This window comes from Lepidochelys kempii, chromosome 24, assembly GCF_965140265.1.
Source record: "Lepidochelys kempii isolate rLepKem1 chromosome 24, rLepKem1.hap2, whole genome shotgun sequence".
NCBI classification, from domain to species: Eukaryota; Metazoa; Chordata; order Testudines; family Cheloniidae; genus Lepidochelys; species Lepidochelys kempii.
The window spans coordinates 10,250,723-10,276,819 of NC_133279.1; the positions used below are offsets into that span (position 1 = coordinate 10,250,723).

General features: G+C 55.4%; 1 protein-coding gene across 1 annotated transcript in view; it reads right to left on the minus strand.

The window, feature by feature from the left end:
* Nucleotides 1–909: 909 nt before the first annotated feature.
* NDUFS2 (NADH:ubiquinone oxidoreductase core subunit S2) overlaps nucleotides 910–26,097 on the minus strand; it is a 30,666-nt gene continuing 5,478 nt past the window's right edge. The window contains exons 3-14 of the mRNA XM_073323511.1: nucleotides 25,005–25,195; nucleotides 21,169–21,289; nucleotides 20,105–20,217; nucleotides 19,144–19,218; nucleotides 18,079–18,156; nucleotides 17,116–17,201; nucleotides 16,117–16,236; nucleotides 15,459–15,588; nucleotides 13,936–14,031; nucleotides 13,073–13,156; nucleotides 1,740–1,797; nucleotides 910–1,117 (exon numbers count right to left, since the gene is read on the minus strand). Coding sequence (XP_073179612.1) covers nucleotides 1,080–1,117; nucleotides 1,740–1,797; nucleotides 13,073–13,156; nucleotides 13,936–14,031; nucleotides 15,459–15,588; nucleotides 16,117–16,236; nucleotides 17,116–17,201; nucleotides 18,079–18,156; nucleotides 19,144–19,218; nucleotides 20,105–20,217; nucleotides 21,169–21,289; nucleotides 25,005–25,195 — 1,190 coding nt within the window. The 3' untranslated portion in view covers nucleotides 910–1,079. The remainder of the gene's footprint in view (nucleotides 1,118–1,739; nucleotides 1,798–13,072; nucleotides 13,157–13,935; nucleotides 14,032–15,458; nucleotides 15,589–16,116; nucleotides 16,237–17,115; nucleotides 17,202–18,078; nucleotides 18,157–19,143; nucleotides 19,219–20,104; nucleotides 20,218–21,168; nucleotides 21,290–25,004; nucleotides 25,196–26,097) is intronic.

Here is a 26,097-nt window from a genome sequence, read left to right on the forward strand (position 1 = left end):
GTGATGCACCCTCACCTGCACGTAACATCTCTCAGGGACCAGCCCATGGCTAGCGTGACTGTGCAGCATTCACATTTGAACCAGGATGCCAAGAGGGACTACGTCAAAGTCCATTACAACCTCCTCCTCTTAGGCAAGGGCTTTGATGTCAGAACGCAGCAGCGCTGCGGGCAGGACTGTTGGCGAGGAGCTGGGCTGTGCACTGGCCAGAGGCAAGAGCTGCTTGGGCTGCCACTAACGTGCCAGATGTTACAGGCCGGGATAGGCTGGAGGAAGAGCATTGGAGGGGCGGGGGGAAACGAGCGTTCCCTCAAGACCCGCCAACACCCCTTGCTCCAGCTGGGGCTGCAGGGCAGCTTGCTTCCATCAGGAGGGGAGGGCCCTGGGCAAGGGGACGCAGGGGCCAGAGGCTGCGACGGGGGATTCAGAACAAGGTGGGGGTGGGGAGAACGTCCATAGAAGAGCCAGGACCGAGGCTGCAGTCTCAGCCCACAGGGGGAACGGCTGCTCCCCCTCCACAGCAACAGGAAGCTGGTGGGGGAAGAGCCCATTTCACCCGGCCCAGAGCAAACTGCATTATGACAGGGATCCCCCCGACACACATACACACTCACCACATCCCCCGGCTCCCCAGCGTTCAGATAGTGGGGGTAGGAAGCACAGGAGGTGAGAGGTTTAAGAGGAAACTTGAGGGCTAGAGCAGGGGGCAAGGTGCAGGGGGTGAGGAGGGACACCAGGGGGACAGCCGCACTGGAGCTGTGACCCGGATGAAAGGAGGCTGCCCACCCCACATCAAAGCAGCCACCCCCCCTCCCCACGCTGCACCAGCAAGCTGCCTGCAGCTCCAGCCATAGGGGAAGAAGGCGATTCCTCATTCAGTTTCAGTTTAAGAACCAAACCGCAGCAGGCTGCAGAGAGAGCTTTATTCGTGCAGCCCCATGCACGGAGAGCAGCCAGTGCACACAGATGTGCGTGCACACACGGCACGACGTCCGGCTCAGACAGGCACCATGCACATGGGCAGGGAGCAGAGGTCGATGCACCAGGGCTTGCAGACAGCCGCCCGCAGGCCCAGCAGCTCATCTGTCCACCTCCCCGAAGACGATGTCCTGCGTGCCTGCCGAGGAGAGGGGCTGTTAGATGGTGCAGGGCAGAGACTCCTCTTGGCACCCAGCAAGGCAAAACCAGCCCTCCTGGCCCCAGGCACAAGGCCCCTTGCCCCACGCCAAGCCCCTTCTTCGGGGGTCACGCAGGATGGGCATGGGAGCAGCGCCAGGGCATTGCTGGGGGTTTAAGGCCCGTCACGCAGTTCTGCCAGCCTTGCTTTGGCCGGAGGGGCTCTCGTGGGCCCCCCCCCACCAGCAGCCAGGGAGCCAACAGCACCTCTGCAGCAGCCAAACTCCCTCAAGCCCCCTGCAGGGGAGCTGGGGCACCCAGCACACCAGCAGACACTGCCCTACTGGCTCAAGAGGAGCCAGGGGTGCCAGGAGGCATGGTGCTTGGAGTCAGCAGGGCTGTGCCGGGCCCAGAGCACCCTAGATCTGGCTCCCTGCTTAGCCCTGGCATCTCAGGAAGGCTCCTCCCAATCAGCTGGCACCCACACGCCTGCCCAGCAATGCCAGCCACTCTGGATCACCGGCCCCCTCTCCTCTCTGCTGCTCACTGCCTGCACCACCTCCCTCTCCCTCCCCCTCCCCCACACTGTGCCCGTTGCCCTGGAGCCCCAGCACCCAACATACCGATGATGGCCACCACGTCTGCCAGCATGTGGCCCCTCGACATCTTATCCAGGCCAGCCTAGGGGGGAGAGAGCGAGCAAGTGAGGAGCAGCCAGACCCAGGCCAGCTGGCTCCATTACCCCAGAGCCCCCCAGCCAATGCAGAGCTACACAAGTGCTGCCAGCTGGACCCAGAGCAGTCTGCCTGCAGAGTGGGGCAGGAGCCTGGAGCCCGCTGGCCCTGCGAGCTGCTGCCTCCCAGCTGAAATGGCTGCTTTCTGTTCTGGTTTCCCTCGGGGCCCCGCAAAGCAGCTGGGGCAAGGGCTCCGGAGACAGGCCAGCCCAGCTCCGGAACAGCCCTTCCCCCAAGGAAGACACACCCTTGTGCCAGCACTTGGGATGGAACAGCCTGGCCCTGGAATTATCCTGCAGGGAACAATCCTGTGCTGGAGGTGGGGGGCGCCTCCCCCTGGCAACCAGGCAACTGTCTGGAAGTGCAGAGCTACACAGCCCAAGCTGCTGTGGTCAGGACAATCACTGGCCAGGCTGCCATGAGGCCTGGACACCCAGGCCAACCGGTCTCATCTCATGAGTTGGGCTGGGGCGGGGAGGCTCCTTTTCCTTTCTCACTTAGCCCCCTCACCTACTTCCCCAGTGCCATGGTGGGCAACTGGGGTCAGCGCTGACTCCCACGGAACAGCACCCCCTAATGAGCTCCCCAGCACAGTGCTGGGGCCTGTGCTGGCTTAGAGAGAAGAGACCTCCACTGAGCCACCCGGGTTGCTCCTGGGAAGTCTCCCATCCCCAGCCCACTCAGCTTGTGGAGCTATGGGCACGTAGAACTGATTAAATTGTTTTTAATTGTTCACTTTATTAACATAACTTCATAAATAAAGTTTTATGAATGAAACTACATTCATTCATAAAGCCAGGTACTCCAATAACTGGCTAATTGAGTTTCAATTTCAATCTAACTGCTGCGTAAATCACTGAAACTTGCACTGCTTCAACATTGTAACTTCTGTTCACTGTCTGCCATTCCTTCCACTTGTCCATGGTGTAACCTAAACTCCATTTTAACTTGTCCCAAACTCCATTTTAAAATGCTCACTTCATTTTTGCAAAACCCTGCTGTAATCTGATTCGTGTAGTTTAGATGTGTGAATGATGGAATCAAGCTCCAGCCCCGGCCCGTCCTGATGAAATAATGTGTAAACACCCAGCAGCTGAAGATGCAGACAACAGCCCTGACAAAGTAAGAGGAGTCCACCCTCAAAAGAAGAGAACAAAAGTACAACTGAAGGAACATCAAAGCCAGGTCCCAGGCTGAAAGTCATGTCTGCAATTGACGGGTGATCAATCACACCGGACCCAGAGGCAGCGTGACAAAGCAAGACCTATAGACTCTGGATCCAAACTCAACCCTACAAAAAGGATGGATGAGATGGAAAACTTTGGAGGTAACATTCCGCTGCCAGCATGGAAGGGCATGGGTGCATGCCCCACAGAGACCCAGCCCTTCCTTGTGCCCGGCTTTCCTGGCTGGTTAACTGCCACAAGCTACGAACCCAAGCCACGAACTCAAGCTACATTCAGGACTGGTAACTATCTAGCAGCTGCAGAACGTGTACGTGTGCATGAATAAACGTGACATCTTGTCTTGTCCCCGAAACGATCCTGTGTAGTTTTGTCTGTGTAACATTAATGGTGGAGAATGCAGTGGGGGGAGCAAGCACAGAATCCACGATTATTATAAAAAGTGGTGTGCACCCCGCCAGCTTTAGTAAGCCTGGCACTATAGGAAAAAGATTGGAAACTTTCAATTAATTAACCAGAAACTCTGAAGGAAATAGGAATTTTGGTTTGAATCTTAGTTGAATAGTAAAATTGCTGTGCATTGAGAATTATAATTAAAAGGTATACACACCCTCGGTCATAGCAGGGCTGAGAAAAAGGGGAGAGGTTTAGCATCCTTCTCTCCACCCCGGACTGCTGGGGGGAAATAACTGGAGGTGGGTATACCCCCGGTCGTAGTATGGTTGGGCAATAGGAGGAGGACTTAGAGATCCTCGCTCCAAACCGAAAAATCCTAGGTACATACACTCTCAGCTGTAGCAAAACTGAGCTTAAGAGGAGAACTTAGTGTTTCTCTCTCTGATCCTTGGAAGGATTTTTATATTTAGTGTATGAACCCTCGGTGGTAGTAGGCAGAGTGATACAGAGGGAGGCTTAGCGTCTCTCCCTCTGGCCCAGAGAGGGTTAAGTTAAGTTGAGATTACTGGTTCTGTGGATGAAGGGAAAGCAGTGGATGTATTGTTTCTTGACTTTAGCAAAGCTTTTGACACGGTCTCCCACAGTATTCTTGTCAGCAAGTTAAGGAAGTATGGGCTGGATGAATGCACTACAAGGTGGGTAGAAAGCTGGCTAGATTGTCAGGCTCAACGGGTAGTGATCAATGGCTCCATATCTAGTTGGCAGCCGATATCAAGTGGAGTACCCCAAGGGTCGGTCCTGGGGCCGGTTTTGTTCAATATCTTCATAAATGATCTGGAGGATGGTGTGGATTGCACTCAGCAAATTTGCGGATGATACTAAACTGGGAGGAGTGGTAGATACGCTGGAGGGGAGGGATAGGATACAGAAAGACCTAGACAAATTGGAGGATTGGGCCAAAAGAAATCTGATGAGGTTCAATAAGGATAAGTGCAGGGTCCTGCACTTAGGACGGAAGAACCCAATGCACAGCTACAGACTAGGGACCAAATGGCTAGGCAGCAGTTCTGCGGAAAAGGACCTAGGGGTGACAGTGGACGAGAAGTGGATATGAGTCAGCAGTGTGCCCTTGTTGCCAAGAAGGCCAATGGCATTTTGGGATGTATAAGTAGGGGCATAGTGAGCAGATCAAGGGACGTGATCGTTCCCCTCTATTCGACATTGGTGAGGCCTCATCTGGAGTACTGTGTCCAGTTTTGGGCCCCACACTTCAAGAAGGATGTGGATAAATTGGAGAGAGTCCAGCGAAGGGCAACAAAAATGATTAGGGGACTGGAACACATGACTTATGAGGAGAGGCTGAGGGAGCTGGGATTGTTTAGCCTGCAGAAGAGAAGAATGAGGGGGGATTTGATAGCTGCTTTCAACTACCTGAAAGGGGGTTCCAAAGAGGATGGCTCTAGACTGTTCTCAATGGTAGCAGATGACAGAACGAGGAGTAATGGTCTCAAATTGCAGTGGGGGAGGTTTAGATTGGATATTAGGAAAAACTTTTTCACTAAGAGGGTGTGAAACACTGGAATGCGTTACCTAGGGAGGTGGTAGAATCTCCTTCCTTAGAGGTTTTTAAGGTCAGGCTTGACAAAGCCCTGGCTGGGATGATTTAACTGGGAATTGGTCCTGCTTTGAGCAGGGGGTTGGACTAGATGACCTTCTGGGGTCCCTTCCAACCCTGATATTCTATGATTCTAAGTTGTAAGTTGCTCTACCAGGAGTTAAAAAGGGGAAATTGCTCTTTCAGGAGTGAGAAGGTTATAGTGTATCAATTTGGTTTTGCATTGTGGTTTGTTGTTGTTCACAATTGTTGGGGAAAATGTTTAAGAAAATACAATCTAAAGATATCCTTAAAGAAAAACAGAAAATATTGCCTTTTGTACAAGAAGCCACAACTTTTGAACTAATATTGCAAAAATTCGGACACAACCCTTGATCTGGTCAAGTGTTAGCTGATGTCCATACAATTTCAGACCTAGAAGACAAATTGGCTGGGTACTTATGGATATATAAACCCTCAACTCCAATGAAAAAGGAAGCAGCCGCAGTTCGGCTTCTATGGAAAACCTGTAATGAGCTATTCCTTCAACTGGCTGAATGTAAAAATGAAAACAAGAAACTGCACCAAGATTTACAAGTCTCTGCTGCAGAAGCAGAGAAATGGAAATGTATGTCCATTAATACCCAAACCCAGTTAGATGCCCTTAAGGATGGGTACAGAGAGTCAAAACAGCACTCTCAGATCTTACAGGATCACACAAAAGAAAAGAAGAGGAAAAAAAAATAAATCAGGAATTACAGGGAATGGTCAAAAAGTTAACTTTAGAACAGGGGAGAGCCCCTGCTGACCATACTCACTGTAAATCACTCATTAAAACAACTGGAACAAAAATTGGGATTTGCAAATAGACAAATTGCAGCAGTAACTTCAGGAGAAGGGACATTCGAGACCCCAGAAGGGGCAGACTTTTGGGACCCCTCTGGAGATTGGGAAGGGGCTATTTGGGTAGATTCCTCCTCCCAGGGCCAAAAATGCCATTGCAACAGTAACAAAGAAATCCACCACAACCATGAGAGAGGGTGGTGAAAGTGAAACAGTAACAACAGTGCCTGTTTCTGCCTCAGATCTCCAGGCCATGGCAAAGTGACTGGGGATTTTAAAACAAGAACATTTTTCTAGATGGAGTATTAATGCCCTTTTACTGGGAGAAAGGGAGGATTTAAACTCACAAGAAATGCACTGCTTAATGAGCATTGGTGCAGCCCCAAGTACCGGACACACTGTGGCAGAGACCGAGCAGGGTCTGCCATGGTGGGAGCGCTGTGCTTATTTGTTTCTAAGCTTCTATCTTTCAGCCTCTGAACCAGAACATCAGGAGAGCTGGTACCAGCTGAAGAGTTATAAAACACCTGGTTATAGTGTCATCACAAAGTCTGTGTTCAGTGTTGCATGTTCTGTGTCCGTCTTTGGTGGGGGTCCTGTGCTAGCATTGAGTCCAGAGAAAGAGAGCGGGGATACTATACTAGGTAAAGGGTAAATGCCTTTTCCTCTCTCTACTTCCCCCATCCCCAACCAAATTATCACTTACACCTCTGCCCAAGAGACTTTGATCCCCAATGCATCAGGTTTATTTTTGTTAGGTTCTCTAATAATCATTTTGTTGTTTATTTTTATTATTGATACATGTGTATTGTCAGTGACATTTGCTTGTATTGTTAATTCCAGACTTTCCTCTAGGCACTCTGGTTCTACTTCCCCAAGCCCTGAAGGGTAGTTCATGGGCCCCATAACCTGTAAGACCTTGGCCTGTGATTGTAGGGCCCCATCTTTCAGGTCCCCAGAGACCTCTTGAGAACAACTGTTAGGAATAGGGGATTCTGCAACATTTTAGCAACTAAACGTTAGTTTAAGTCCAGATCAGTTTTACCTTGCATAACAACTGTGGTACACCTACAAAAGCTATTTGTTGTGCGTACTGAAGGGTTAGGGTTCACTTCTATTGTTTGATGGCTAATTGCAGCATCAAACTCGGGCCTCATTTTGTTTGTCACTGTACCCAATTATTGTAATGATGATGGTTTTATTGTATTCCCAATTATTATAGTTATAATTGTGTGCATATAAGTTTATATTATATCTGGTGTTTAGTCAGTTGTAATGGTTTTAGTTTCATTTGTTTGCAACAGATCACCTGTGCCCTACAATGACAACTACTGTAATGATCCTAGATCAAGGGGCAGAGTGTTGTAGGAGCAGCCCACCTGGTCAGCAGTTCTAGATAGAATTCTTCAGCCCATCACCATTCTATTAGTAATCCTGACTGTTAGGGTGGTTCTAATGCTCTGCATGTGCTCCTGGATAAAACAGATGTATTTTAAGCTAAAACCACAGGCTCACATTTATAGCCTTAAAACAATTACATAAAACAAGGATTCACGATGTGACGGAGAGACTGCCGAGACTCATCAAGCCCTCGGATCGCTACCCCTTCCTGATTTGCCACGTGCGCACCAATGATACTGCCAAGAATGACCTTGAGCGGATCACTGCGGACTACGCGGCTCTGGGAAGAAGGATAAAGGAGTTTGAGGCGCAAGTGGTGTTCTCGTCCATCCTCCCCGTGGAAGGAAAAGGCCCGGGTAGAGACCGTCGAATCGTGGAAGTCAACGACTGGCTACACAGGTGGTGTCGGAGAGAAGGCTTTGGATTCTTTGACCATGGGATGGTGTTCCAAGAAGGAGGAGTGCTGGGCAGAGACGGGCTCCACCTTGCGAAGATGCTCTTCCCTCTCTTCGTAAGCAGGCTGGCTAACCTAATGAGGAGGGCTTTAAACTAGGTTCACCAGGGGAAGGAGATCAAAGCCCTGAGGTAAGTGGGGAATTGCGATACCGGGAGGAAGCATGAGCAGGAGAGCGTGAGAGAGGAGGGCTCCTGCCTCATATTGAGAAAGAGGGATGATCAGCGAGTTATCTCAAGTGCCTATACACAAATGCAAGAAGCCTGGGAAGCAAGCAGGGAGAACTGGAAGTCCTGGCACAGTCAAGGAATTATGATGTGACTGGAATAACAGAGCTTGGTGGGATAACTCACATGACTGGAGTACTGTCATGGATGGATATAAACTGTTCAGGAAGGACAGGCAGGGCAGAAAAGGTGGGGGAGTTGCATTCTATGTAAGAGAGCAGTATAACTGCTCAGAGCTCAAGTATGAAACTGCAGAAAAACCTGAGAGTCTCTGGATTAAGTTTAGAAGCGTGAGCAACAAGGGTGATGTCATGGTGGGAGACTGCTATAGACCACCGGACAGGGGGATGAGGTGGACAAGACTTTCTTCCGGCAACTCATGGAAGTTACTAGATCGCAGGCCCTGGTTCTCATGGGAGACTTCAATCACCCTGATATGTGCTGGGAGAGCAATACGGCGGTGCACAGACAATCCAGGAAGTTTTTGGGAAGTGTAGGGGACAATCTCCTGGTGCAAGTGCTGGAGGAACCAACTAGGGGCAGAGCTCTTCTTGACCTGCTGCTCACAAACTGGGAAGAATTAGTAGGGGAAGCTAAAGTGGATGGGAACCTGGGAGGCAATGACCATGAGATGGTCGAGTTCAGGATCCTGACACAGGGAAGAAATGAGAGCAGCAGAATATGGACCCTGGACTTCAGAAAAGCAGACTTTGACTCCCTCAGGGAACTAATAGGCAGGATCCCCTGGAAAATAACATGAGGGGGAAAGGAGTCCAGGAGAGCTGGCTGTATTTTAAAGAATCCTTGTTGAGGTTACAGGAACAAACCATCCCGATGTGTAGAAAGAATAGTAAATATGGCAGGCGACCAGCTTGGCTTAACAGTGAAATCCTTGCTGAGCTTAAACACAAAAAAGAAGCTTACAAGAAGTGGAAGATTGGACAAATGACCAGGGAAGAGTATAAAAATATTGCTCGGGCATGCAGGAGTGAAATCAGGAAGGCCAAATCACACTTACAGCTAGCAAGAGATGTTAAGAGTAACAAGAAGGGTTTCTTCAGGTATGTTAGCAACAAGAAGAAAGTCAAGGAAAGTGTGGGCCCCTTATTGAATGAGGGAGGCAACCTAGTGACAGAGGATGTGGAAAAAGCTAATGTACTCAGTGCTTTTTTTGCCTCTGTCTTCACGAACAAGGTCAGCTCCCAGACTACTGCACTGGGCAGCACAGCATGGGGAGGAGATCACCAGCCCTCTGTGGAGAAAGAAGTGGAATTCTTTATTTAGAAAAGCTGGACGAGCACAAGTCCATGGGGCCGGATGCGCTGCAGCCGAGAGTGCTAAAGGAGTTGGCGGATGTGATTGCAGAGCCATTGGCCATTATCTTTGAAACCTCATGGCGATCAAGGGAAGTCCTGGACAACTGGAAAAAGGCTAATGTAGTGCCCATCTTTAAGAAAGGGGAAAAGGAGGATTCTGGGAACTACAGGCCAGTCAGCCTCACCTCAGTCCCTGGAAAAATCATGGAGCAGGTCCTCAAGGAATCAATTCTGAAGCACTTAGAGGAGAGGAAAGTGATCAGGAACAGTCAGCATGGACTCACCAAGGGCAAGTCATGCCTGACTAATCTAATCGCCTTCTATGATGAGATAACTGGCTCTGTGGATGAGGGGAAAGCTGTGGACATGTTGTTCCTTGACTTTAACAAAGCTTTTGACACTGTTTCCCACAGTATTCTTGCCAGCAAGTTAAAGAAGTATGGGCTGGATGAATGGACGATAAGGTGGATAGAAAGCTGGCTAGATTGTCAGGCTCAACGGGTAGTGATCAATGGCTCCATGTCGAGTTGGCAGCCGGTATCAAGTGGAGTGCCCCAAGGGTCGGTCCTGGGGCTGGTTTTGTTCAATATCTTCATTAATGATCTGGAGGATGGCGTGGATTGCATCCTCAGCAAGTTTGCAGATGACACTAAACTGGGAGGAGAGGTAGATAAACTGGAGCGTAGGGATAGGATACAGAGGGACCTAGACAAATTGGAGGATGGGGCCAAAAGAAATCTGATGAGGTTCAACAAGGACAAGTGCAGAGTCCTGTACTTAGGACGGAAGAATCCCATGCACCGCTGCAGACTAGGGACCAAATGGCTAGGCAGCAGTTCTGCAAAAAAGGACCTAGGGGTTACAGTGGATGAGAAGCTGGATATGGGTCAACAGTGTGCCCTTGTTGCCAAGAAGGCCAATGGCATTTTGGGATGTATATGTAGGGGCACTGCCAGTAGATCGAGGGACGTGATCGTTCCCCTCTATTCGACACTGGTAAGGCCTCATCTGGAGTACTGTGTCCAGTTTTGGGCCCCATGCTACAAGAAGCATGTAGAAAAATTGGAAAGAGTCCAGCGGGGGGCAACAAAAATGATTAGGGGATTGGAACACATGAGTTATGAGGAGAGGCTGAGGGAACTGGGATTGTTTAGTCTGCGGAAGAGAAGAATGAGGGGGGAATTTGATAGCTGCTTTCAACTACCTGAAAGGGGGTTCCAAAGAGGATGGCTCTAGACTGTTCTCAGTGGTAGCAGATGACAGAACAAGGAGTAATGGTCTCAAGTTGCAGTGCGGGAGGTTTACGTTGCATATTAGGAAAAACTTTTTCACTAGGAGGGTGGAGAAACACTGGAATGCGTTACCTAGGGAGGTGGTGGAATCTCCTTCCTTAGAAGTTTTTAAGGTCAGACTTGACAAAGCCCTGGCCGGGATGATTTAATTGGGGATTGGTCCTGCTTTGAGCGGGGGTTGGACTAGATGACCTCCTGAGGTCCCTTTCAACCCTGATATTCTATGATTCTATAAAGTGTGACCCATTCAATACCCCTGGATTGAAGGGTCAAAAGGGGGACAATGTAGATGGTAAATGGTTTTTAATTGTTCACTTTATTAATATAACTTCATAAGTAAAGTTTTATGAATGAAACTACATTTATTCATAAAACCAGGTACCCCAATAGCTGGCTAATTGAGTTTCACTTTCAATCCAACTGCTGCTTAAATCACTGAAACTTGAACTGCTTCAACATTGTAACTTCTGTTCACTGTCTGCCATTCCTTACACTTGTCCATGTTGTAACCCAAACTTCATTTTACTTGTCCCAAACTCCATTTTAAAATGCTCACTCCATTTTTGCAAAACCCTGCTGTAATCTGATTCGTGTAGTTTAGATGTGTGGATGATGGAATCAAGCTCCAGCCCCAGCCCGTCCTGATGAAATAAAGTGTAAACACCCAGCAGCTGAAGATGCAGACAACAGCCCTGGCAAAGTAAGAGGAGTCCACCCTCAAAAGAACAAAAGTACAATTGAAGGAACATTAAAGCCAGGTCCCAGGCTGAAAGTCATGTCTGCAATTGATGGGTGATCACACTAGACCCAGAGGCAGCATGACACAGCAAGACCTATAGACTCTGGATTCAAACTAAAGCCTACAAAAAGGATGGATGAGATGGAAGACTTTGGAGGGTAACATTCTGCTGCCAACATGGAAGGGCATGGGTGCATGCCCAACAGAGACCCAGCCCTTCCTTGTGCTCAGCTTTCCTGGCTAGTTAACCGCCACAAGCTATGAACCCAAGCCACGAACTCAAGCTACATTCAGGACTGGTAACTATCTAACAGCTGCAGAACATTTGGTGTGTACATCTGTACACACAGGTATTAGATATTGGTTATTGGTCTTAAATCCAATTGTGTTATTATAATAAACGTGACATCTCAAGCGCACTGTTTTTGTGTAGGTCCTACAAAAACAGCAGTTACAGTTTGCCCCTTTCTCAAGCATCCTGCTTTAGAAGCTGCAGGGCAGCACCACCCTGTGACCCGGCCCAGCAGGAATGCCAGCTGCCGGGCTGAGTCCCTGAACGGAAGCACCTTCCCCAGAGCAGAGTTTCTGGGCCAAGACCGCAGTATATGAAAATTCACCAGGAAAGTGTGTCCTGAGCTTGAGCCATGTGTGTCAACAGCACCCTCGCCTCCAGCTGGCGCCCAGGATGGGTGCTCCGGCCTCCCCTACAACGGCTGCCTGGGGCGTGTCCCTACGGCCTCCCCAGCCCCACCGACAGCCACCACCTCTCATGGCAGGTGGGACTGGGGCTGCACAGGTAGGGCCTGAATCTCGACCCCAGGCTGGGACCCGGCGTTTCTTGCTCCTCGGCCAGGAGCAGATCAGGCTCTGCAGGACTCCGGTGATCAGCACCCTTCAGCCCAGGAGCCCTAGGTCGCAGCCTGTACTGGCCTCACCCCTACGTGGGCCCAGCCACCCTGCACAGCAACGGGGCCCAGTGAGCACTGCCCCCCAGAGCCAGGCTGGAGCTGCTCAGCAACAGACCCAGATCTGTGGGTTGAACCTTGCCAGCAGCACCACTGGCCCAGGGCTGGCCCTGTGCCCAATGCAGCCCCTTGGCGGGCTGAGCTTGGCTGCCCGCACTTCCCTTTTCTGTGCCACGTGCCTTAGCAGCAGCTCGGGGCCCAGAATAAGCCCACAGCTCAGTGCAGGGGAAGCCATCCACAAGGATGGGCAGAGCTCAGATAGTGCTGGGCACCTAGCGCCAAGTCACTGCTCACAGGGGCTCCCCATGCAACACGGGGAGCTGTAGAGTCCCGGCAGATCCATAAAGCGACATGCCCAGGACTGCCTCCGCGGCACCCCTAAAGGGAGACACCCACCCCCTCCCCCAGACTGCCCCCACGGCACGCCTAGGGGGCAGGATAGCCCAGTGGTTTGAGCATTGGCCTGCTAAACCCAGGGTTGTAAGTTCAATCCTTGAGGGGGCCCTTTAGGGATCTGGGGCAAAAATTGGGGATTGGTCCTGCTTTGAGCAGGGGGTTGGACTAGATGACCTCCTGAGGTCCCTTCCGACCCTGATATTCTATGATTCTAAAGCGAGACACACCCAGGACTGTCCTTGTGGTGCCCTTAAGTGAGGCACCCGATCCCCTTCCCCCCCCAGACTGTCCCCGCAGCACCCCTAGAGCGAGAACCCCATCCCATCCACCAGACTGTCCCCACAGCACCCCTAAAGCGAGAACGCCCCCCTTTCCAGACTGCCCCGGCAGCCCCCATCCCCAGGGAATCTCTTACCAGGTGAGCGAAGCCGGGCGCCTTGATCTTGCAGCGGTAGGGGCGGCTGCTGCCGTCGGAGACCAGGTAGACGCCGAACTCGCCCTGCAGGACGGAGTAGGGAGTCGGCAACAGAGGCAGAGGCTCTGCAGCCCTCACAGCCAGATGGCCGCGCCAGGCAGAGGTGCCCAAGGTGGGGTGGCATTTGGTGCCCTCCTCCCACAGGGCCTCCCTCTGCACCTGCTGGGTCGGGCGAGGCAAGCCTGTCACAGCTGCAGCATGAGAGGGGGCAGGGGAGCCCACATGGGCAGAAGGCAGCTGGCACAAAGGATTCTGGGACACATCTAAACCCAGCAGCTCATCACATAACTAAGCAGAACCAGCGAGTCATGCGGGGCAAAGGGGCAGGAGCCCCATGCCAGAGGGGAGTGTCTTGGGTTGGGCCTGTCAGTGAGCTACCGGCATAGCCCCAGGACCCCATCTGCAGCCTATACCCACAGCTGCCCCAGAGACGTTCCTGGGAATCCGACCCGACCCTCCCCGGGGCAGGGGGCGCCGATGAAACGTCACCAGTGCAATTGCCAGCCAGTAACAACACACTCCTGCTGTCCTCTAGTGCCAGCCCATTCCCACGGGCAGTGCCAGCAGTGGCCAGCCAGGCTCCCGCTGACTGGGGGGGGCAGCAGCTCTAATGCACCCCCAGCCGTCTGGACATGGCTGCAGGAGCCCAGACATTTCCCATGGTTTGGGATGGCACCGGAACATGCCCCTGTCCCCATAGCCAGGGCTACATTAGGGCACAGCCAAGGGGGCCATGACTCCGCTGCCCTGTGAGGGAGGAGAGAGCCCAGGGCAAAGGGCTGTACACCCCGCCAACAGAGTACCTTGGGGGCTTCGATGGCTGTGTACGTGGCTCCGGGTGGCACCTGGTAGCCCTCTGTGTACAGCTTGAAGTGGTGGATCAGCGACTCCATGGAAGTCTGTGCAGAAGGGAATTCAGAGCGTCAGACAGGTGGCCTGGACTGCCCCAGCCCTCGGCTACAGACACAGCAATACCCGGAGAAAACATTTCCACGGGTCCTCGCCCCAGCATGGACACACAGCCCCCAGCAGGAAGGACAGCCGCCCTGGGATGCCGCAGCAGGTGGGCAGGCAGCACTGGACAGGCCTGGGACTGGAGCCAGGGCTCTGACACTGACTCATGGCACAACACTAGCCCAGTCACTTTGCTTCTCTGCGACTCGCTTCCTCTCCTCCAGAAACACGGCTGCCGAGATTCCCCAGCGCTGCGAGGGGCACGGATGCTGCCGTGCATATCACTACTCACTACCCAGCAGCTCTGGGCAGGAAGTGACCAGGAATGCAGTTCCCAGGCCTGGGTGCGGGACAAGCACCGCTCCTTCTCCATCCCCAGGAGCCCAGTCTTTAGTGACAAGGGGTCAGGGCCCCCATCTTGGGTCCCATCCGGGCAAAGACATTTCTTCCCCTGTGGGCGACAGCTCCCCTGACCTGCCCCCATCCCAGAGATGGCAACAGTGTTACCAGGGGCCCCCAACTGAAGGCAGTTTCCATCTGGATTGTGAGTATTGCGGTAGGACGAGAACAGCCCCGTCGCTGCACAGAGCGAGAGGCCCCATGCTGAACACACACAGCAGACTCAGGGTGAAAAAAGGAAGGGCCATTCTCCCCCTTTCGCAGATAGGGAAACTGAGGCAGTCTGAGGGCTAGCGACAGCCCAGATCACACAGGGCAGACCTCGGAGCTGAACCCAGGTCTCCCAGGTTGAGTGCTGGTCACAAGCCCATCTTCCTTCTCATCCTCATCAGTGACTCATATTGTGGCAGCACCTGAGAGCCAAGCCCAGCCCCTGATGTGCCAGGTGCTGGACAACTTCGAATCTGCTAACCAAACAGCCCTTTCATTTGCCTGCTCTCCCAGCACCCACAGGGCTCAGTGCTCCATAGCGAAGCGGGGTCACACTACAGGAACAAAGGGAAACCGGAACCGCCCATGGCCAGCTGCTGCCGGTGGCTTGCAGCCATCTTCACTCACCTAGCCAGAGACCCAGGAAGCTGTCACGCCGTGGGGCTGCTGGCCCACTCCCCTTCCAAAGGAACCCCCCTCAGAGAAAGGCACGAGAGCGCAGCACTGGTGTTCTCCAGCTGGGCTGCAGCCCTGTGCCCCCTCCCATGAGGCCAGCGCTGTGCCCACAGGAAGGAAGTGTCACAGCTGAGCCTAGAAGCCAGGCGTCCTGACTCCTCAGGGCATCCACCCACCCCAAAGGCAGGAGCCCTGCCCCGCAGTCCCCTGCTCTGACACGAGCCCCTCCTCCCCGAGGCTGTCACAGACGTGTGTTCCCTCCCCGAGAGTCGAGGCCCCAGGAGCGGGAGGCCCCGCGTTCCTTTACCTTCATCTCGGATCTCTTGGGAGGAGAGATTTTGGCATCATCCACTTTGATCTCCCCCTCAGGCATCTTGTTGAGAGACTGCAGGATGATGCGGAGTGACTGGCGCATCTCCTCCACCCGGCATAGGTACCTATGGAAATCAGGCTTAGCCTGGGCAATTCCAGCCTGCCGGGGTCCAGGCAGCAGGACTGACTGGAACCCTGGGCACCGCACGGAGGAGGGTGCTTGGTTTGAGCCACACACAGCCTGGCAGGTGACGCCCAGCCCTGCTGGACTCTCGATGGAACGGACGCTCTGGGCCCCATTGGCCTGCAAAGGGAGCTGCTGTCACGTGGCTCAGGCCACAGAGAGACAGCAGAATGGATAGACGCCTCAGGGGGAAAGGAGTGAGCCTGAGAATGGTCCCTGTGCTGCAAGGGCAGCCTCTGGGCATGTCCCTGAGCAATGAGCACCTCCCACGGGACACGGCCCTCCCAGGTTTAGCCCCCACCCGGAGAACTCAGCATGGGACACGGCTCTACCCATGGTCAGCCCCTCATCCCCAGACAGCTCACCACAGCACACGGCCCTCCCTGGGGTCAGGCTCCCCTCCCTGGAGGGCTCACCATGGGACACGGCCCCACCCAGAGCAAACCACCACCCCACACGTGGAAGGCACCTGTCATAGCAGTCACCCCGTGATCCAATTGGAACGTCAAACTCCACCTGGTCGTACACGTCGTAGGGCTGGGTTTTGCGAAGATCCCACTGGATTCCAGAGCCACGGAGCATCACCCCACTGGGAAGGGCAGAGAGGGAAGGGTTAGCCGAGCAGCGGGACCCAGGCTGTGTCTCCACCCCATCCGGGATCCTTGCCTGGCAGTGGCCAGCTCCAGACACGGTGGACGAAAGCGTAACCCTTCCAGGGGGCCATTCCCAAATCCGCCACCCAGAGGAAGTTTCTACTTTAGCCTGGGCACTTGGCATCAGCCTGGCAAGAGCTTCCGACGCTGATTAAGCCCCACCCTGCCAGGCCGCTATTAGCCCATCATTGCTAGGGAAACCGAGGAACAGCGAGGGGTCAGGGGCAGAGTCAGGTACAGATCTCAGGACTCTGCTCGCCTGGGTCTAGTCACTAGGTGGCGCTGCCGGAGGGAAAACCACCAGCAAGGTATACTGCGGCAGGAGCGAGGCATCCACCTCCTTTGTCCCCAGCCAGCTGCCCGGCTCTCTGCACGTTGGGGGAGAGGGGTGTGGGGGGGCTCCAACACACTGGGGCCAGGCCTCCTCTCCAGGGGACTCTCCACGACAGGAGCTAGCACCCAAGTGGCCCAGCGGAGCTCCGCCTCGCAGCCTCAGCACAGAGCCAGCTGAATGGGCCCCAGACGCAGCCCCCTATCACCTCTAGGGGTGCCTCTGACACTCCTCATGCTGTACCTACTCCAGGGCACCCGGGGGGAAGCCCGAAGCAGCCCCAACGACCGCTGCCCTCCCAGACCACAGGCATCTCCTCAAGCGCATGCGCTGGGGTCTCTCGCTGCTTTCGACACCATCAACCGTCCACTGACAAACCAGCAAGGCCGGACCATAGGGGAGCGTACGGACCTCATCGTCCCGGGATGCTCCCACCCCCACTCCAGCCTGCATTACAACACGTTGCCCTGGGCAAGGACCGTACCTAAAACCGTAATTGAGAGCCTCCTCTGCGGTTATGACTCCAATGTCAACCGTGCGATTCTTCCAGATCCGATTGTTAGTGAGCATCTGCCAGGGGACAGGGAGTGAGCACAGGGAAACGCCACCCGGCACTCGTTCCGAACATTCAGCCCGGCTACTCACAGGCACATGTACGATACAGCACCCAAGCACCTGGAGGCACTTCACCCCACATATATACCCTCCCCATCGCTGGAATGCGGCCAGCTCTGAAGTGGAACACAGCAAGTGTTAACAGACCATGTTCACTTCACACTCTGCACCTCCCTCAATTTCCCCTGCAGTTGGAGATGGGATTCTGCTTTTCCCACTCTTGATAGTGATGTAATCACAGGAGGTTTGACCTCGCCTAGGACACCAGAATCAACACCTTGACTGAGGAAGAGTGCCATAAGGTCGTCAATGACCACAAATTACCTAAGAGATGATCAAGCGGAACAGCCCAGCCGCCAGTTTATAGCACCTCCACACACGGCGGGGCCTGCTAAGTATTTAGCTCTGCCATCAGCCTCCCTGCCCCCAGACACATACAGATTTCCTCCCCCCTGTAAAAGCACACCCCACCCCGTGCTCCCTTCGTGGCTGTATTAGCTGCTCGCTACAAGGAAACCTTGTCTGGACTGACTGAGCAGCGCACTGGGGGCTGGATCAGTCAACACAGATCTGGCAGAGGTTGCAGGGGCCAATCCTATATTGGCCTGACCCAGGGTGGGAGAGGGGATGGAATGCACGAAACCCTTCTCAAACCTTAAGACATGCGGACTCCTGGGGCTGGAGGGGAATTGGGGGGGGGGGGAAGAGACACAGAGGATTCCAACGTTCCCAGGTCCCAAGCAGGGGTCCCCTCCCTGGGGAACAGCAGGGGCTGACTGCAGAGAATAATTCCATCCCCAATTCACAAGGCAACTCATCCTGGGAGCCACACCTCTTCCAACTCGTCGATCCGGATGGAGAAGTTCTTGGTGAACTCGTAAATATCATCCATCAGCCCCAAGGGCAGGTCCTGCAGGGGGTTAGCACAGGCAGAATCCGAGTGACGCACACAAGTCTGGAGAACTCAGGGGATCTCTCAGCACTTAAGGAGTGGGGGCCCTGGGGCTGCTGCCACAGCCGAGAGGTGCTGACGAGGTCCCGACGAGGTCCCAGTCACTCCCTACCTTCCTACCACCCCAGCCCAGAGCCCCACTTCTATTCAAAACCAAAACTGGCCTTCACAAGAGGCCATGTGCCCAGCCAGGCGCAGCTGCTGCCTGGCTCTGGGTATCAAGCCAACCTGGAGGAGGGATAGGGGAACCCGGGGTGGGATCCTGCCTTGGCCTGACCAGCCACAGATCCTATTACACTAGTTTATGGGGAGAGCTGAAGGACCCGACTCCCCCAGCCCGGGGCCATGGGCGTGAAACACTCAGCTGCAAGAGTCTCATTTTGCCATCTTGCCTGAGCACCGAGCATCTCCAGCTGGCTGCCTCACAGTCCCTCCATGGTGGGGTGAGGTGATCCTCCCTTGGGGGCCTCTCTCCCAGGGGGCAGAAGGGGGACGCAGTCCCTCCCTGAGTGGAGCTCCTGGCAGTGGAAAGGGCTGGCAAGAAGCCCTCCCGAGAGGCCAGTGTTGCAGGGCTCTTAGCAGCAGGGACTGGACCGGGACTCAGCAGAGACGGGGCTTCCCTCGAGCCCCAGGCTTTGGGGTGCGACTGCAGGAAGTGCCACTACTGAAGAAAGGGGGAGGCGCTTGGGTGCCCATGCCCAATCCAGCACAAGCTCCTTCTGCGGCTCCGCCCATCCCAGCTCCCCCGAGCAGCTGCAGGCAGGAGGCTGGGAGAGGGCACCATGGTCCACAGACAAGGGCCTGGGGCCATACCCGGACCTCATGCTGTAGCGGCCAATCAGGCTTCCCCACGCTGAGCGCATGGGGTCAGAGGGAGGCGGACGCAGCTCTGTATGGACGGGGCCAGCAAAGCGCTAGAGGAGAGCTGCACGCCACTGGCTGTACCTGGTGCACCCCGCCTGGCCGGACGTAGGCCGCATGCATCCGGGCCCCGGAGACCCGCTCGTAGAACTCAAACATCTGCAGGGGACAGAAAGAGCACTGCTCACCCACATGCCCAGCACCCCGAGCCCACAGGGCACAGAGCATGAGCAAACCAGGTTGGCTGGCCAGACATAAAGTGTGCCCCCTCCAGCCCTGGGGTGATCCCAGCCCCGCAGGATGCATCCCACAGAGCACCCCAGAGATACTGTTCCCGGGGGCATGGGGAACAGCCAACGGCTCTCCCTGCCAACGCCCTGGCATGGACTGGTCACACCCTGGAAGGACCCCATTCCAGGGCCTCTTCAGGAACTAGGAAGCACCAGCGTGTTCCACAGAAGGGGGAAAGGAGTCCGTCTCTCCAAGGCTGTCAACTGAGCCCCAGACAGCGCCAAGTAGGGCCAGGCAGCCGAGCCGCCCGGGGAAGCACCGTAGTGGAGAAAGACAAAGCAGAATACATGGGGCCTGTGCAATTTACCCCTGGCCTTTGGCACACAGCTGCTTAGCACTGGGCTAGGCTGCAGAATCCTCAGCAATGGCTGAGCTAGCAGCTGATTCATGGGCAGCGCCGTCTGACTCAGGTTGCTGTCAGCACACGCCTTGGGCCAAGGGGGAATTCCTCCCTGGGCCAGTCACCCCACTCCAGATCTGGGGCCTTTGGCTCTGCCTGGAACTGAGCTCCAGGGATCCCCGGTGACACTGGGCACTACCTTCCCTGGCTGGGCCAGGGAAATCTCCTTAGACAGCACTGGCCCATTAGCTGCATTTTGGGGCTAGGCACTGGCTGAGGAGGCATGTGCCGTGGCCCGTTCGCAGAGACAGGATGCTGGAGCAGAGGGGCCACCAACTTGTTGGCTTCTGGCTGCCCTGTCCTTCTCCCATGATGGAGCTGCTGGCTCCAGTTAGAGCCAGCTGTGGGGTTTACCTTCTCTCTTTCCTCGAACATCCAGAAGAAGGGGGTCATGGCCCCGATGTCCAGAGCGTGGGTAGTGAGAGCCATGATGTGATTCAGAAGCCGCGTAATCTCCCCAAAGAGAACTGGGGCGGGGGGAGAGGGGGAGAAGAGAGAGCCCCAGTCAGAGAGAGACGGGCAGGCAGAGCAGCATGTGCCCAACAACACACAGACGGGCAGAGCAGTGTGCACCCCTCTCTCTCTCTCACACACACACACACACACACAGACAGAGGGGAGGGGGAGACCGGGCAGCGTGCATCCGACACACCCATGCACACAGGGAAGGGGGCAGGCGGGCAGCGTGCATCCGACACACCCATGCACACGGGGAAGGGGCAGTGCCAGCCGTGGCCTAAACCCTTCGCGGGCCCAGGGCAGATCTGTCTTTAGGAAAGACGCAGCAGCAGGAGGTAGGTGCCCAATCCATTGCAGCAGGAAGCCTGCCTTTTTTTTCCCCCTCCCTCTCCCTCGTGCCCTCTTCTGGCCTAATTCAGAACAGCACCAATGGGCTCTGAGGGGCTGGGCACCGGGTGGTGTGGGAGCAGGGGTGCAGTATGAAGGGAAGAATTTCGCCCCAGCTCAGAGGGGAGCCCAGAGGCTTCTCCCCTCCGAACCTGCACTCCCGACGCCCACCAGAGGGAGAGAGAATGCCAGGGAACCCCAGGGCAGTGTTGGGCATGGGACCCCCAGTTGTTAAAATAGCCTCGAGAGTCTTGCTCCCTCAGTGCATTATGGGTGATGAGCTCTGGCCAGAAGCACCAGGGCATAAGCCAGCTACTGACTGAAAGGGGCCTGACAACTCCTATGCTCCTAGAAAGTGCCCAGCCGGCTACCTGGACAAACAAATGGGCATTGGCCTTGGAGACGCCCTTCAAGGGTGCCAGCTAGAAAGCACAGGACAGGTATGGTAGGAAGGGGCATACGGAGGAGGATTGGGGAGGAGCTGACTGTCTTTGGGACCCGCCTCCTCAGAGCCAAGGCAACCAACGTGAGCTCAGGAAGGGGACCCAGGTCAAGAGGAGGGGATCACTCACCTCGGATCCACTGAGCCCTCAGGGGCGGAGTGATGTTTAGCAGCTTCTCCACTGCCAGGGAGTAGGCCTGTTCATTGCACATCATGGACACGTAGTCGAGACGATCAAAATACGGCAAAGCCTGCGGCAGAGAACAGCCTGCAAACGCCTGACCAGCACTCGCTAACCCTGCCCTCGGCAGGACCACCGCCTGCAGACACAGCCTGGCACTGGGAGCACGCCAACCCTCGTGGGGCCAGTTACAAAGCGGGGATCCCTTCACCCACTCCTGAGCAGAGGAACCACACGCAGTGCCACTGCCCAGAGGAGAGGAGGAGCCTAGCAGCCAGCTAGAATTGCAGGGACACTGGGGCCATTCTGGCCTCCCTGAGATGAGATCGGACAACAGCACTTGAGTCAGCACCCCGGCCTCGCAAAATACGCAGAGCGCCACCAGCAGACAGGACTCAATTTCACAGCTCGACGAAAGGCAGCCCAGTGCCTTGGGCACTGCTTCAGCGCTGAGAGGGGAGAGCACCCCCTGTGGACTCACCATCATCAGGGCTAGCAGGGAGTCGTCCACCCAAGGACTGACAAGACCCAACTCCGCTTAGCCACAAGGCCTGGCACAATCAAAGTAACATACATGCAGGCCTGCCACCCTGGGAGCCTGAGAGCAGCCCCACTGTGCACAGGGAGGAGCCCAGCCTAAAGCCTACATCACTGGTCCCCAAACTTTTCCTCTCACATACCCCCTTACGAGTAATAGAATGTATTCGCACCCCGCATTGCCCCGAACCAGGAGCAGACCTGGCGGCCAACAGCGGGGCCCAGGAGCTGGGCCGCAGAGCCAGGGCCATAGCTGCAGCCAGGGCTGGAGCAGAGCTAGGGGAAGAGTGGGGCTGGGTGGCACTTCCTTCCTGCCCCCTTGTGGGGGCTGGCGTGGGCCCCACCGTGTACACACCCCTGGACATTGTTCCATGTCCCCCGACGGGAGCGCGACCCACAGTTTGAGAACCGCTGGCCTAGACAGTTGGAAATTCTCATGGCACATGTACCCCTCTACATGAACATGTAATTCCTTTGCTGAGATGAGAACCAAAGTACGTGGTTTTGTACCGAGATCAGCATGAGGGGTTGGAGAGCCCCGGTGCAGGTCTCCCTCAGCCTTAATCTCCAAGGCCAAAGCAGCACTGCAGTGAGAAATGCCTGCTCCCCGCAGAAGCCAAACATTTCACAGTCCAAAGGAAGTTACAGTCCAACAAATGACTACAACTCCCAGAAGGCTTTGCTCTCCACATTCTTCAGCTTCCTCCTGTTCACCTACAAGTCAATACCTACAGCGACCTGCCGAGCTTGGAGCAGAGGAAAGTTCCTGCCCACCACCGAACCCTGAACTGCCTGCAAGGCCCATATGAACAGCCTTCCAAGGCTGGTGCCTGGAGCTAGGGGGTCAGATCACAGAGCTGAGTCTCCGCAGGGCGTGCACGGACACTGCTCGTACACCTAGGCAGCGGCACTCGGATTGCTGTCACTCAGGCAGGCCGTCGGCATCCCTGGCACAGTACAGCTGGTGGCTGACCCTCTCCTCCGGACCAGGCGACCGCTGCAGGTAAAGCGGGGGAATTGGTGCTATGGAAGCCACGCAGATTCAGTGCTGCCGACGACTGACCAGGGCTCTGTGGTGTAAAGCAGGAGGAGCTCTGCTAAGGTCGATGCACCAGTGAGATCTGAATCCATCCCTCCAGCCCCCAGCTGCTGGCCTAGCCCCTGGACAGAGCTGTACCGAACACGCTCCCTGTGCTTCTAGAATAGTAGCATGCAGAGGAAGAGCACTATCAGATCATCTACACCCCCAGCGTTCTGCCCAGCTCAGCCTCTGGGCAGTCCCCGGGATGCCAGCTGTGCTCAGTCCCCTCCACCTGCTCTTCCAGAGCAGAAGCAGCTCGTCCTCGGCACACGTCACCCTCCTGGTCTCCGCAAAGAACAGAGCAGAGCCTGCCTTAGGGGATCTCCTTTACCACAGGGCTGAATGGTGATTGTCCCTCATGTACAAGCAGGGAAACTGAGACACAGAGGTATGCAGTGACCTGCCCAAGGAGTCAGTGACAGAACCAGGATCCTGACCCTCATATCTTCCTCTAGCCCTCAAACACCCCTCCGTACAGCACTGAGTCAGCATATGAGGACCTGAAAGCGAAACAGAACAGGCTGGCATGAGGGAAGCACCAGCCCACAGCAAACTGAACAGGGAAGCGAAACTTGGCATGTCTCTCCATGGACGTAGGCGCCCCTCTCTCGCCCAGAGCCTGGCACAAACACTGGCTAACGCTGATGAGCTGAACAGCGCCCCCAGAGCAAGTCACCAGCCCAACAGGCCTTCACCATTCACACCTTTTGCTGTCCACCCCCAGCGGGCTCCCTCCCTGCTCCCACGGAGGGCAGCACTGCTTCCCCGTTGCTCAATGCTCGCCCTGGTCCTGCCCCCGCTCTGTGGGCAAACTGGCAGCATGTGCCCGCCTGCCTCCCCCGCAATTTACGGGGCACGAATAGGGACTCGCTCCCTGGGAATCGCCTGTCTCCGAAGGCCAGCCAGGCATTACACTCTGCGCTGCTACAGCCAGCTTAGGCCGCCAAGGGAGCACATCACTAAGCTGCCTCTGCCTTGGCTGCGAGCCCCGAGTGCGTCCAGAGTGCTCTGGCACCCATAACTCTGCCTGGCTCCCGCCCCATGTTTACTGGGCTGGATTACTTCAAGTGCTGATTCCCCGGCAGCTAAAAAGGTTACATCTGATCTGGACAGTAAATCAAGGGAGCTCCATTTACGAGGCCCTAATGCAAAATCTGGCAGGCCGCTCCATCTTCCCAGCTTCCTCAGAGGCTGCTGACGTCTCTTGTTAAACAAGGCACACACACGTGCGCGCTTTTCATTCTGCTTGTGTCACCCCTTGTTCTTTACTCCAAGGGGCAGGACCTTGTCGTTCCCTACCACTGCCCCACCCACAGCGCCTGAGGGTCCCAAAGCGTTTTACAAATGGGAATCAGAGTCTATGACCCCAGGTCAGATAAGGCAGTACTTCCCCTTACAGAGAGGGCAACGGACTTGCCCCACAGTGAGCAAACTGGGACTGGAACCCAGGATTCCTGGCTGCTGCTCACCGACCCAAACCACTGGACAACACGGTGTCTCTTTAAAGAGGGACGCTCTGCTCCCTGCTGCTTCCCCCTGCCCCCCAAGACATCCCCCAAATACAGACTAGACAGCCATGGGAGTCCAGCCCTGCTGCTGAAAGGGTCAGGTCACTCTGCAGTCTGGCAAGGCAGACTGCCTCCAGGGGCCCCCACAGGCCTGCCAGGTGGGGCTAGGTTGGAATGCACTAGGGCAGCTGGGACAGCATTGCTAACTGCAGGGTAGGGCTGTGGGGCAGAAGAGCAGGAAACCCCAAAGCCCTGATTTGGCCCCCGCCTCTTCCTGGGGCAGAGAGAACTTGACACTCACATGCAAGAGGTTAAAGGCCTGAGACAACCCTCCCTTTGGGACATCAGTTGTTTCCAGAATCGCAATCCGGGCTGGCACAGAGGATGGGGCAGGCAGGGAGCAAGCACAGGAAGTAGCTAAACCCCTGGGGTCCCGTCATGTAGCCACTTCGGGGAATTCCCAGGGACTAAAGTGGGAGCTGGGCTTGCAGGATTGGGCCCTCGAGGAGCAGCAGGCCTGGGTGCAAAAGCCCTTGGAGCACTGCGGGAGTGCACTAGGCTGAGGGCAACAGGCCGATGGAGCCGAACACAGTGCTGCCCGGGGATTGGGGTGTCCAGGCAGGGACCCAGGGATCACAGCCCCCCACCCTCGTGGTTACCTGGAGATAGGTCTTGTACTCGATGAGTTTCTCTGTGCCACGGTGCAGTAAGCCGATGTGGGGGTCACATTTCTTCACGGTCTCTCCGCTCAGCTCCATGACCAGCCGCAGGACCCCATGGGCAGCTGGGTGCTGGGGCCCGAAGTTCAGCGTCAGGTTGGAGACTTTCTTCTCCGCCGGAGGGTCCTTGTCTGCTCAGGCATGAGGAGAGCAAGAGAGGCCGTGAGATGGCAGAGCACTCCAGGGAGATGCACGGCCCTCCTGCCCCACTGCACTGGAAAGGCTGAGCAGGACAAGACCTCAGGGATGGAAGGGAATTCAGGCCCCAAGGCGCATGCCCCACGGCTGGGCAGCCCTATTCCACCCCTCCCGGCCAGTGCGATTCCCACCACTTCCCTTGCAAAACTGAAGAGCGGACGTGTCCAGCAGTTCAGCCTTGCAGAGCACTGGGCTTGTCTGTGGGAGTTGCCGTCCCACGCCTGTTGCTCTCCGGCCTCCCTGCTTCTCTCACATTATGCAGGGGGTTCATTTGCTCTCTAGGCGACCCAAGTGAGTGCACCCCACCATTCGCTGTGCCCAGTGCAAGCTAAAGAGCAGTGAGCACCCCACGAGTCCAGAGGCTGGGAGTGCCCGGCTGTGGTGAGGAGGGAGAGCAGGAGCGAAGGGCGCAAGCTGGCTCTTGGCACAGAAGCTCAGCACTTGCCTTGGAGGGGTCACCCAGGAGGAAGCCTCGTCTGGGCCAAACTGTCCCAAACTTGGTCTCTGTCCAGCAGGGGAGCGGGAGGAAAATCTTGCAGGCGTCTCATGAAAAAAACTGACAACATTTCCCCTCTCTGTACACCTCCAGGGGCTGCTGAAGTGGGAGAATTCCCAACGTGGCCCTTGGGGGCTTTCCCCTTCCAGCTTGAGTCATTTCCCCTTTGCAGATAGCTCGAGAAGAGTCTCTTTAGCTCAGGTTTCTCTTGGACACTCGTGACCCAAAAGTACCGCCCCTTGGAGACGGAGGATAAACTCCGGGGACAATCACAACAGTCAAAGTAATGGAGCTCAATGAGGCCAGTTGGAGTCGCTGTAGCATTCACACATCGTGGAA